Source organism: Artemia franciscana, chromosome 13 (genome assembly GCF_032884065.1).
Source record: "Artemia franciscana chromosome 13, ASM3288406v1, whole genome shotgun sequence".
Taxonomy (NCBI): Eukaryota; Metazoa; Arthropoda; class Branchiopoda; order Anostraca; family Artemiidae; genus Artemia; species Artemia franciscana.
The window spans coordinates 36318849-36331353 of record NC_088875.1 but is presented as its reverse complement, the minus strand read 5'-3'; the positions used below and the strand labels follow the sequence as shown (position 1 = coordinate 36331353).

The window sequence follows — 12505 nt, the reverse complement described above, 5'->3', positions numbered from 1 at the left end:
TCAAGGGATTCTGATGTATTTATCCTACTCCCTGTCTGGATTTTGAAGTCTTGCAACCTACATTCCACTTCTTTGACTACCTTATACCTTTTTTGCAATTTCCTGATGCCTCTTCCCTTCATTAAAATACTCAGGAAAAATAATGCTATGTCCACTTTGCTGTTGTTTTTCCTTCAATGGCATCACAAGGAAAACTAAAGGTAAATAATACAGCCCTGGACTTTATAGTTATTACTGGCAGTGCTGACCTCCTTTTCATGGCTCTTTACCCAGGAAGTGCAATGAAGGTCGGGGGCCAGCCATCCTTTGCTTTTGCATACCCTTCCTCTTACCTTCTACAGATTTCTCCCGGTTTCCATTTAGAGCCGGTTTGACTTTGGCTTAGCATACGGAATCACACCACTGACCCCGCTCCAAACTAAATTAAATAAAAAAAACAAGTTTTTTGAAATGAAAGTAAGGAGCGACATTAAAACTTAAAACGAACAGAAATTACTCCTTATATGAAAGGGGTTTTTCCTCCTCGACGCCCCGCTCTTTACGCTAAAGTTTTTTATTGTTTTAAAAAGTAGAGTTGCGAGAAAGAATCAAACTTTAGCGCAAGGAGCGGGGCGTCGAGGAGGAAAAACCCCTTTCATATAAGGAGTAATTTCTGTTCGTTTTAAGTTTTAATGTCGCTCCTTACTTTCATTTCAAAAAACTTGTTTTTTTTATTTAATTTCTGAAAGTTTTTGAATTAATGCATGTCTGATTTTGGCTCTCCGTACATAAATTATTAAAATGAAATTTGCATATTAATTCTTTATTTGGCTAAATGGCTTTCTCTTAGTTTTGATCAGACGATTTTGAGAAATAAGGGGTGGGGAAGGAGGCCTAGTTGTCCTCCAATTTTTCGGTTACTTAAAAAGGCAACTAGATCTTTTAATTTTTAACGAACGTTTTTATTAGTAAAAAAATACGCAACTTAAGAATTAACTTACGTAACAAACTTTTATATTCTTATATTTTTGATTATATATATGAGGGGGTGGGTCCCCTCGTTAATACCTCGCTCTTCACACTAAATCTTGTTTTGTCCCAATTCTTTAAGAATGACCCCTGAATCAGAAAGGCCGTAGAATAAATAGTTGAAATTACTTAAAAAATTTTTAGCATAAAGAGTGAAGTATTTATCTCCTCCTAAATACCTCGCTCTTTATGCTAAAGTATTTTTAGAACCCCTCATATGCGTAATAATCTCTGTTCGTTTTAAGTTTTGATGCTTCTCGTTACTTTCAATTGAAAAAACTTTTTCATATTTATATTTTCATTGTTTGTTTTTTTATAGTAATGCTAGAAAGTCCTGCGCCCTTTTGATTGAATTTCTCTTCCCCCATGAAATATTCCTCCAAGAAAAGATCCTCCCATATAGCCCCCTCCCCTGAACCCCACACCCAAACCAAAAAAAATCCCCCTGATAACGTCGGTACACTTCCCAGTAACCATTACTGTATGTAAACATTGGCCAAAGTTTGTAACTTGCAGCCCCTCTCCCAGGGACTGTGGGGGGTACTTCATCCCCAAAGACATAGTTATTATGGTTTTAGACTATGCGGAACAAAATGGCTATCTCAAAATTTTGATCCGTTGACTTTTGTAAAAAAATGAGCGTGGGAGGGGGGCTAGGTGCCCTCCAATTTTTTTGGTCACTTAAAAAGGGCACTAGAACTTTTCATTTCCGTTAGAATGAGCCCTCTTGCGACATTCTAGGACCACTTGGTCGATACGATGACCCCTGGAAAAAAACAAAAAAAAACAACAAAAAAACAAATAAACACGCACCCGTGATTTGTCTTCTGGCAAAAAATACGAAATTCCACATTTTTGTAGATTGGACCTTGAAATTTTTTCTATAGGGTTCTTTGATACGCTGAATCCGATGGTGCGATTTTCGTTAAGATCCTATGACTTTTAGGGGGTGTTACCACCTATTTTCCAAAATAAGGCAAATTTTCTCAGGCTCGTAACTTCTGATGACAAAGACTAAATTTGATGAAACTTATATATTTAAAATCAGCATAAAAATCTGATTCTTTTGATATATCTTTTAGCATTGAAATTCCGTTTTTTAGAGTTTCGTTTACTGTTGAGCCGGGTCGCTCCTTACTACAGTTTGTTACCACGAACTGTTTGATAACCAGTGACACCTGGATTCGAACCCCTGTCCTCGCGCACAAAAGATTTCAAGTCTAGCTTGCTAATTTTGACCCGACTTCAGCGGAAAATTATGAGGTAACTAATTCGCTTGGGATTTCTGAAAAGTTATATGAGTATCGTACCAGTTTTAGAGGTCACATTACCATATGGTGCCAAATTTACCTCTAAACTATAGATTACTCGATCCACACAAATGGAAGGATGGTTATCCGCTATTGGCTATGGAATACAAGTTTTTGGAAAGCTGGGAAAGTCGGTGTATTTCCTTTCTTTGAGGGAAAGTTCCGGAAAGTCTAAAAATGGCTGCAATCTCAGGTGCTTTCTGATAATCAGCTACCCAAAAACAACCGCAACTTTAAATTTCCTCATGGTTCACGATCACGCATCAAAGAAAAAGAGGCTGCCAGAAGATGTCAGTGCAATGAGGATGCAGGATAGGAGTGTTTCAGGTTTGAAGTTCCGTAAATGCAAAAGTTAAACTTTGGCATAAAAGCTAAGGGTGGACCAAATGAATATGATAGCGAAAATGAATGGAAATTAAATAAAAAAAATTGTGTGAAAGTAGAGAACAACATTAGAACTTTAAGAATCAGTGGCGTAACTTAAAACTCTTTCCTCTGGGCCCTTGAGGGTCGTTGTTGACCCCGGTGTTTTGTTATCTGATATTTGAATTATTAAAAAAAAATTATCGGTTGCATTTGGGTAAGAAAGGGCATAGGGGGTTAGTTGCCCTCTTGTCACTTTTAACTCTCAAAAAGGCACTATAACTTCCAATTTTCAATTGAATGAGCCCCTTCCAATGTTTGTACGACCATCCCTTCCATATGAAGGCCCTCTGGGAAACAACAAAAAATATTGGAGCCTTATGGCCTTAGGGTTGGTGGGGCGAGGCTAGTTGCCATCGGAACACTTTTGACTCTTGAAAAGGGGACTAGAAATTCTGATTTACAATCGAATGAACCCTCTTTGAAGTTTATACAACAATCCATGCATTAAAACCTTATATGCCCCTGGGGCATAAGTTACTACACTTCCCCTAGTTTCTGGAGGGCTTTGTTATCTCTAAAGTTTTTGTTATATAATCTTTGGTCTATTTTGAACTAAAATGCTATATAAAAAATCTCATCAGATTCGTTTGGGGAAGATAAGGTCGGGTGGGTGGGTAGTTGCCATCGGTTCACTTTTGACTCTCAAAAAGGGAATTAGAACTTTCAATTTCTTACCATTTGAGTCCCCTCTGAAGTTTATACGATCACCTCTTTTATAAAAATCTGATGTGCCACCGGGACATAAGTTACAACCCTTACACTGAGCTCGGGGGGAGGGTTTGTTGACCCCGAAGTTTTTGTTACCTGATTGTTTAACTATTTCAAACAAACTGGTTATCTCAAAATTCTGATTGGCTACATTTGGGAAAAAGAGGGTGTCGTGGGGAGGATAGACACCATCCTTTCAGTTTTGACTCTTAAAAAGGTAACTAGAACTTTCAATTTTCAATCCACCGTTGAAGTTTATACGACCACCCCTTACATAAAAACCTTATGTGCCCCTGGGGCATAACTTAAAACACATTTCTCGGCTTTGGGGGGTTGTGTCGACCCAGGAGTTTTTGTTATATGATCTTTGAACTATTTTTTAACAAAATGGCTATCTCAGAATCTTTATCGGATGCACTTGAGGAAAAGGGGCAGGGGGAGGGGCTAGTTGCCTTCTGATTAATTTCGACTATTAAAAAGTGCTCTAGAACTCCCGATTTCCAATCGAATGAGCCCCCTCCGAAGTTTGCACGACCACCCCTTCCATATGGAGTGTATCTGGAAAAAATAAAATAAAACTTTGGAGCCTAGTGGCCTCTACTACAAGCGATGCTATAGCGTTACCTCTGATAGTATGAGCCGGCAGGTTGAATGCTTGTGATCTTAGAAGTTTGGGGAAGATTTTTAAATATATTTGTTCAATCAAAAGAATAACATTTATAAAGAAGATATTCGAGGAACATCAGGGCTAGTTGAAGCTCATTTTAATTTGGAATATTAAATTATAGTAAAGAAGACAGAAACAAGTGAAAGATAAACATCTAAAGTCCATTGTAGACGAGTAAATTCAAAATCTTTTGAGGGGAATCAAAAATTTTCGTAAGTGCCATTGAATAGTCGATTTTGCCTCATATTTTCCTCGTTGTAGTCTCAGAAAATAATTTGGCGCTAGAAATATTAGGCGACGCGCCGCCACTGACCATATTGGCGGCGTACCAGTGTCTCAAAGCTTTTGCGGTGGCGCACTTAAATATCTTCGGTGGTGCGCCATGGTTTTCGACGTGGCTTCGGGGGCTACTCTCCAGTATAATGACTTTTGATGTACGTTGATGAATTTGGTAATATGTACATTAAACTTTCAGAAATAAATCTATAACTCACATAATCATATATAAAAGATGCTTTCAGCCTCATACTTCCAATCCCTCCCTTCTTACAAACTTTGGAAGATTATAGGAAAAAAAGTTTTAGTTTTCAACAAAAAGTCAATTTGCCTTAGAATCCAGGATATTCTTGCTGGAGCCCCCCCCCCCTTGACTAACCACAATAACAAAAAAAAAATCCTGTGTAACTCGTTTTAACATTGCTTTAAAAGCAATGCTCTTGGGTTACTTGGTTAAAACTGGTCTTTGTTAAAAAAAAAAAAGAAGAAAAAAAGACAATTCTATAGAATTTAGGCAAAAACCAATGGAGCTTTGATTTAATTGAAGACACCTATAAAAGAATATTAATTAAAGTTGTACCATTAAACTAAAGCAACAATTTTGTTATTATTGTAGCTAGTTCAGAAGAGAAGTGCTCTAACAGGACTTCTAAATCCAGCTCAGATGATGAGGACTATCTTGCCAAGAGCTAGGCTACAGTACAATATTGGCAGATTTTCAACCGCAATTGAAGTTTTTTTTTTAATTAAGGCATCCTGTGAATCTGTCTTAAAGTTGGCTTAATGATGGTATTAAATGAAAAAACAAGTTTTTTAAACTGAAAGTAAGGAGCGAGATTAAAACTTAAAACGAACAGAAATTACTCCATATATAAAAGGGGCTGTTCCCTCCTCAACGCCCCCCTCTTTACGCTAAAGTTTGACTCTTTCTCTCAACTCTTCTTTTTAAAACAGCAAAAAACTTTAGTGTAAAGAGCGGGGCGTTGATGAGGAAACATCTCCTTTCATATACGAAGTAATTTCTGTTCGTTTTAAGTTTTAATGTCGCTCCTTACTTTCAGTTAAAAAAAACTTTTTTTTTATATTTAATTTCTGAACGTTTTAGAATCAATGCATGTTTTCATTTGGCTCTCCGCAGAGGAATAATTAAAATGAAATTTGTATATTTATTTTTTTGGCTAAATGGCTTTCTCATAGTTTTGATCGAATGATTTTGAGAAAAAAAGGAGTAGGGGAGGAAGCCTAGTTGCCTTCCGAATTTTTGGGTTACTTAAGAAGGCAACTAGAACTTTTAATTTTTTAAGAATGTTTTTATTAGTAAAAGATATACCTAACTTATGAATTACCTTACGTAACCAACTTTTGTATTATCATGTTTTTATTACATATATGAGGGGGTGCACCCCCTCGTCAGCACCTCGCTCTTTACACTAAAGCTTAAATTTTGTCCCAATTCATTAAGAATGACCCCTGAGTCACAAAAGCCCTAGAATAAATAGTTGAAATTACTAAAAATACTTTAGCGTAAAGAGCGAGGTATTAGAAGGAGGTGAGCCCCTCATATGCGTAATAATTTCTTTTCGTTTTAATGCTGCTCCTTACTTCCAGTTGAAAAAACTTTTTCATATTTATTTTTTCATTTTTTTTAATAATGCTAGAAAACCCTCCCTTCATGGAAATTTTCTTCCCCCATGACAAATTCCTTGATGGAAAGTTCCCCCAACATATCCCCCTCTTCTCAACCCCTCCTCCCAACCAAAAAAATCCCCCTGAAAACGTCTGTATACTTCCTAATACCCATTACTATATGTAAGCAGTGGTCAAAGTTTGTAACTTGTAGCCCCTCCCAGAGGGACTGTGGGGGAGTAAGTCGTCCCCAAATGTATAGTTATAAGGTTTTTCGACTACGCTGAATAAAATGACTATCTCAGAATTTTGATCTGTTGACTTTGGGAAAATAATTAGCGTGGGAGGGGGCCTAGGTGCCCTCCAATTCTTTTGGTCACTTAAAAAGGGGACTAGAAATTTTCATTTCCGTTAGAATGAGCCTTCTCGCTAAATTCTAGGACCACTGGGTCGATACGATCACCCCTGGGAAAAAGAAAAAAAACAAAAAACAAATAAACACGCATCCGTGATTTGTCTTCTGGCAAAAAATACAAAATTCCACTTTTTTTTAGATAGGAGCTTGAAACTTCTACAATAGGATTCTCTTATATGCTGAATGTGATGGTGTTGTTTTCGTTAAGATTCAATGACTTTTAGGGGGCATTTCCCCCTATTTTCTAAAACAAGGCAAAATTTCTCAGGCCCGTAACTTTTGATGAATAAGACTAAGCTTGATGAAACTTATATATTTAAAATCAGCATTAAAATGTGATTCCTTTGGTGTAGCTATTGGTATCAAAATTCCATTTTTAGGGTTTTGGTTACTATTAAACCGGGTCGCTCCTTACTTACTTGGTTGGACTCCAAGTATCCTTGGGAATAAGCTAAAAAATATTCTTCACGGTTCATCAAGAGTGGAATGGCTTAGATAGGTAAATAGGGATGTTGATATTGATAAAAAAAAAACTACCTGCAAATTTTTTCTCCTAAGAAAGGAATCACCATGAAAGGGCTGGTGTGGTTACTGACAATCAATCATACAAAACTACCCAAACACAATAGAAAAAAGAAACCGGAACAACAATTTCAATGCATTGATAACCTAGAGTGGGCTTTTTTTTTTTTTTTTATCAAAACTGCTCCTGAGATTAAGACCAAGAAATGTTTTCCAATAGAAAACATTAATGGTTCAACAATTGAAATCTACTGATGTAAAAAAAGAAATATTTTTGTTTGCGACTTGAAAGCAGGAAGACTAGGAGTATCTTTAATTGTTCACATAATTTGGCAGTATATTCCAAATATGAAGACTATGGTGGTGAATTAGACAGTATGCCCTAGTGGCGCTCCTAACATGAGTTGAATTATCCACATTGCTAGTATTATTATCATACTGTCTCTGTTATAAGGAAAAAGATTTTAAAAAGCAGTGTATATCAACTAATTAAAATATTTATGTAAGAAAACTTATCCTGGAAATCACATTTTTTTTACATTCATTTAATTATTCTCTTTAAAATTTTCACAAGCAGGGACTTCTTCAAGATCATCAAATTCAGATAATAATTTTACAGATTTATTCTGATATTTTGTACTTTTTAAAACATTTTGTGGGTATTTGCTTTAAGCTATAAAATTTTCAGTTCGAATATTTTAAAAGTCAATTGCTAATTAAAACACTTGCAATTACCTATGAACTATCCTTGTTGCACTCATATATGTATTCAGTAAAATACTATAAACATTAATGTGAAGAGTAGGGAGTCAAGGAGGTGGACAGATATTATTTAAGGAATAATATCTGTTTGTTACCTGTTTTAATATTGCTCTTTGCTTTCATTTGAAAATTTTTCTTAACTGAATTTCCTTATAGGACTGAAGTATTAACAGAACTCTTGAAAATTCATCTTGATTTTGCCCTGGCCTGAAACTTGGTACTGTAGATTTCACCTAGCCATTTAAGCAATCACACACATTTTTCTGGTTCTATTTTACTAGTTAGTACCTTAGAGCTTGAGTTAATACCTTCAGAGTTAGTACCTTACATTTGATTACTGAATTTTGTCCATGATTTCTTCATATTATTAGATTCTCAATAAACTGTAGGAAAAGGACCACAATTCCACCGAACCGCTATTCTGATAGCTTATAGTACTTTTGATTATTAATTGATTGACCTAAATATAGCTATCAAAAGGAGAGTGTCAAGTAAAGAAACAAAAAGGCTTGAACTAACTTCAGTTATTCAACAACCAAATCTTGGATTCATTATTACAGAATTAAAGAATCCCAGCCATCAATAAATTGCATAAAATAAATAGGCCTCCCTGTCACTACAAGTATGTGTGGTACAAATGCATAGATATGCCAAAACTTCATGGTTTTTCCTAAATTACAACTCGATTGTATTTTTTAAAAGATTTGTATTTTTGTCTGGTCGGAGTAATAGGAGCGCAAGGACTTCACTAGTATATCAATAGTCACTCAGATAGAAGACAGATTAAGAGGGTATTTTTCTTCAAGTCCAGGTGAATTTTGTGGACATGGCTTAGCCAAAATTGTGATTTTCTTACTTAAAGAAAGGTGCTTTGTTTTTTATTGTGTGTGTGTGTGTGTGTGTGTGTGTGTGTGTGCATACAAATGTTAAAATATAATAAGGGGCTTCATTTTAAAATGTGTCAGCATTTTAAATTAGTGCTAGTAAAATAAAAGGAAAAAGTGACTGACTGTAATATCTGCTAGTAACCCTTCGAGTTAGGTAGTTGCCCTTCGAATGACTAGCAAATGTGTGATTGTGATTTTCCGAAATTGTGATTTTTTTACTTAGAGAAAGGTACTTGATTTTCAGTTTCATATGCATTCAAACGTAAAAAATAGGTGTATGGCTTCATTTTAAAGTGTGTCATTTTTTAATTTAGCCCTATTAAAATAACATGAAAAAGTGACTGGCTGTCATATATGCTAGTTAACCTTCGAGTAGCAAGCAAATATATGATCATGTTTTTCCAAAACTGTGATTTTCTTGCTTAGAGAAAGGTACTTGATTTTATTTTTTCATATGGACACAATGTAAAAATAGATGTTGGGATTCATTCTGAAGTGTGTCATTATTTAAATTATCCCTAGTAAAATAAAAAGAAAGTTGCTTGGCTGTCCCATTTGCTAGTTACCCTTTGAACACATGTATAGCATCAAAAAAAGAAATGTCTAAATTAATATGTCTTTCATTGTGCAAATATTGCTAAAAGTGAGCCTTCCGCAAAATTAATTTAAAACAATTACTTTTAGTATTGTTTTACATTTTGAGTGAAAATATCCACTTTCTTGAGACAAACATAAAAATCACGTAAATGTGGTTTGGAACTCTTCTAGAATATATAACTATATATATAAAATAGAGATAGCTTTCAAATTTCAAGCTTGTACTTCTGGACCAAAGAGTATAGGCAACCTATAAGAGTAGAAATTGGTGCTGCTGTCAATGGAAAAAATCGTTGACACCATCTATTGTGAATCATTGTGAATTTTTGAATCTGAGATCAGACACTTATTACTACACTAATTTTGTCAATTACTCTAGCTTTGCCTTATTATTACACTGAAAAAATTCAAAGAGAGGCCAAACGCTAGATATTGTGATCTTTTTCTGTTTTTCTGTGCCACTTTCCACTCTTCTAATTTCTTTGCTCTCAACCGTTTAGATTTGCCTGATCTAAAGTTTATTCATGAATAATTAAAGAAAAGTTTCATTTAGCTTTTATTATTAGGAAAAACACATCACTAGAAAATACTGCCCAAAATCTGTTCCTCTTTCAAATTGATCACTTTCGACTAAAAAGTGTTTTGTATTGAGTTGTTATTTGAAGTAAGCTGTATAAAAAATCTGTTTAAGTCTTTATTTTAAGAAATAGGACGTCATAAAACCCTTTTTTGTTTTTAGGTAATACAGCACTTCATTTGGCTGTGATGCTGGGAAGAAAAGAGTGCATTCAGCTACTTCTTGCTCATGGGGCACGAGTTAAAATTAAAAATGACGAGGGATGGACTGTGCTTTGTGAGGCTCTTAGCTATGGAGACAGAACTATCAGTAAGATTTAGCATCACACTTTATCTCTATATTCTTCAGGTTTGTTTTTAGAAGCACAAAATATTTGTATTTACAACTGAATTAGTGTGTTTATTCTATCACTGCTGCATTGTTTTTGTTGGCTTATATATAACGGAATGCCTACCCATAGGGAGAGGACTTATCACCATTTGAATGGTTCAAAATAACCCATAAATTTTTGAGATTTTGATCAAGGAAAGGCACGTTTTTGTGACTTCGACCCCTTCTTCTCTCCTCAGAAAAGATTTTCAGATATCCCCTTAGATCAAAGCCAATACACCCCCCCCCAGCATGACTTAAATATAATTGGGGCTTTGCATATCCTAAATTTCATGGGAATATGATAAGAGTCTTATGCTGTAGTATATTTTTAATACGTTACTAGTCTAATATCCTCTTGCTCGTTTCGACATGTTTCCGACTTCATTCCTCTATCCCCTTGTAGGTGGAAATATTATATCATTGTTTTTAATCCTAAGTGCACACACTGGAACGGGTGCCCCTATCCTTCTATGTACAGTTGCATTGAGTCGACTCGTATCTGCAGAGGGGCAACAGTTTTTACATTTATGGAGGACATCGACAGGTTCTCTTTAACTGATGCTTTGGTGTTTTTGGGCAAAATTACTGAAACTTTCCTGTTAGGGGGATTTGTCATTTGTACAGACCTTTCAAATGTATTTACTTTTTATTTGACTAATTTGTCTTTGTATTCTATTGTCAAAGGGGGACCAACTCGTAAAAATTCCTCCTCCACCTCACCCTGTTCATAATTTCAGCTCTGACCATATTACACAAAGCTCCATAAGACCATTGAATACTTTTCATAGTATCATCCCAACCTAATGAGAAGTCTCCTACTTAATTCTGTCCTCTGGGTATTTGAGCTTTATGAATATTTTGAATAAATGCGAGTATTTAGGAGTATTAAGAGCACATTCCTATTACTATTGGATATTTGAGCTAGTATTAAGGTTTATATTATGCATAATTATTCTGGAATCTTAGTCCATGCATCTGTGAATAAAATTTTAAAACTAAGTGATAAAATGATGTATGTCTAGTTGTATGATCACACTGCCACTTCTGAGCTATTGCAATTGACAGTGGTTGTATCTTCTTCTTGTATATTACTATATGTTATAAATATATTTGAAAATAAAATAGTTTAATCTATTCATCAAATCACATTTTTCATTATAAACAAACTGAATGGGCTTGAGTCATTTTGTACATAAAGGGCAGTATCTAGTACCTGGTCACTTACCCCTAAGATCTTCCTCAAACAATTTATTTGCAAGATACCTGTCATAAAATGTTTAGGAATTATTAGTTAAACTGTAAATTATATTGAATTCAACCATGCTAGCACCTACATTGTGAAGGTGAACAACCTACCATTTTTTTTGGAAGGTCTACAGTTTTGTGGTAACTTACCTGGCAAGCTACTATATAAGTCACGAATTAATCTTGGACGATTAATCAAAAATGTGTCAAATCCCAGATTGTATAAATCAGTGTGGCTCAGCCACTTTGCTGCATTGCACCTTAGCCTTAAGCAGGTAGCCTGTGTTCATCTTTTGGATAGGATCTACTTGATTTTGGATTGGATTTACCTGATTATATTACATAATTGTGTGCATGAAAAGGGTCTTTAAATAACCCCTCTCCTCTCCACCCAACAACTCTGTTTCTTAATTAGTCGGTTTGATATAACTACATTTTTACCTACACATAGAATCTTAGTCTTCCAGAAGGTGACTTTCTAGCCTATGGTGGTTGGAAGGGTCAGTAGTCCCTCTTATTTTTTATTTATTTCTGTTCTTTAAACTGACCCTAACTATTCGTCGTGATTCCTTCTCGTTTTAGTTTGTTTTTTAACTCTGTTATTCTGTTGTGGGAGCAAGACTTCTCTTTTTTTCTTTTGTGGCCGATTTCAGTTTGTCAGAAAGAGGCACCGCCCTATCCCTCTTATACAAATTATTCTGCGCCGTACTTCTTATTTTGGCCCCTTTACTTTCTCCACCTGCATTCTGAAGTTAAGTGAAAACCACATTTGGCTTTTGTTGCTCTACTTTTTGTGTATTCTCTGCAATCATTAACTTTAGTTACAATGCGACACAAAAAGTGTGTTAATAACGTCTAAATAAACGAAGACAATAATAGATGGCAGCTTTTTCACATGACATCTAGAACATCTTTATAGTTTCTTATTCTATAATACTAACCCGGACGATAGTTGTATATTCCTATAGAAAAATTTTCATCTTGTAACCATGCATCTGTAGATAAGTAAATGTCCAAACTGAGTTGTAGATAGAAGCGATCCATAATAAATACCAGATAATTTGTTTTTCTTTTTTTTACAGTATAATCAAAATGACATGATAAAAA

At 35.1% G+C, this 12505-nt stretch overlaps 1 protein-coding gene across 1 annotated transcript in view; it reads left to right on the top strand.

Annotated features, from left to right (window-relative positions):
* LOC136034877 (ankyrin repeat domain-containing protein 13C-like) overlaps window positions 1-12505 on the top strand; it is a gene marked incomplete in the record, with an annotated part of 34397 nt that overhangs the window by 9709 nt on the left and 12183 nt on the right. The window contains 1 exon segment of the mRNA XM_065716362.1: window positions 9944-10090. Coding sequence (XP_065572434.1) covers window positions 9944-10090 — 147 coding nt within the window.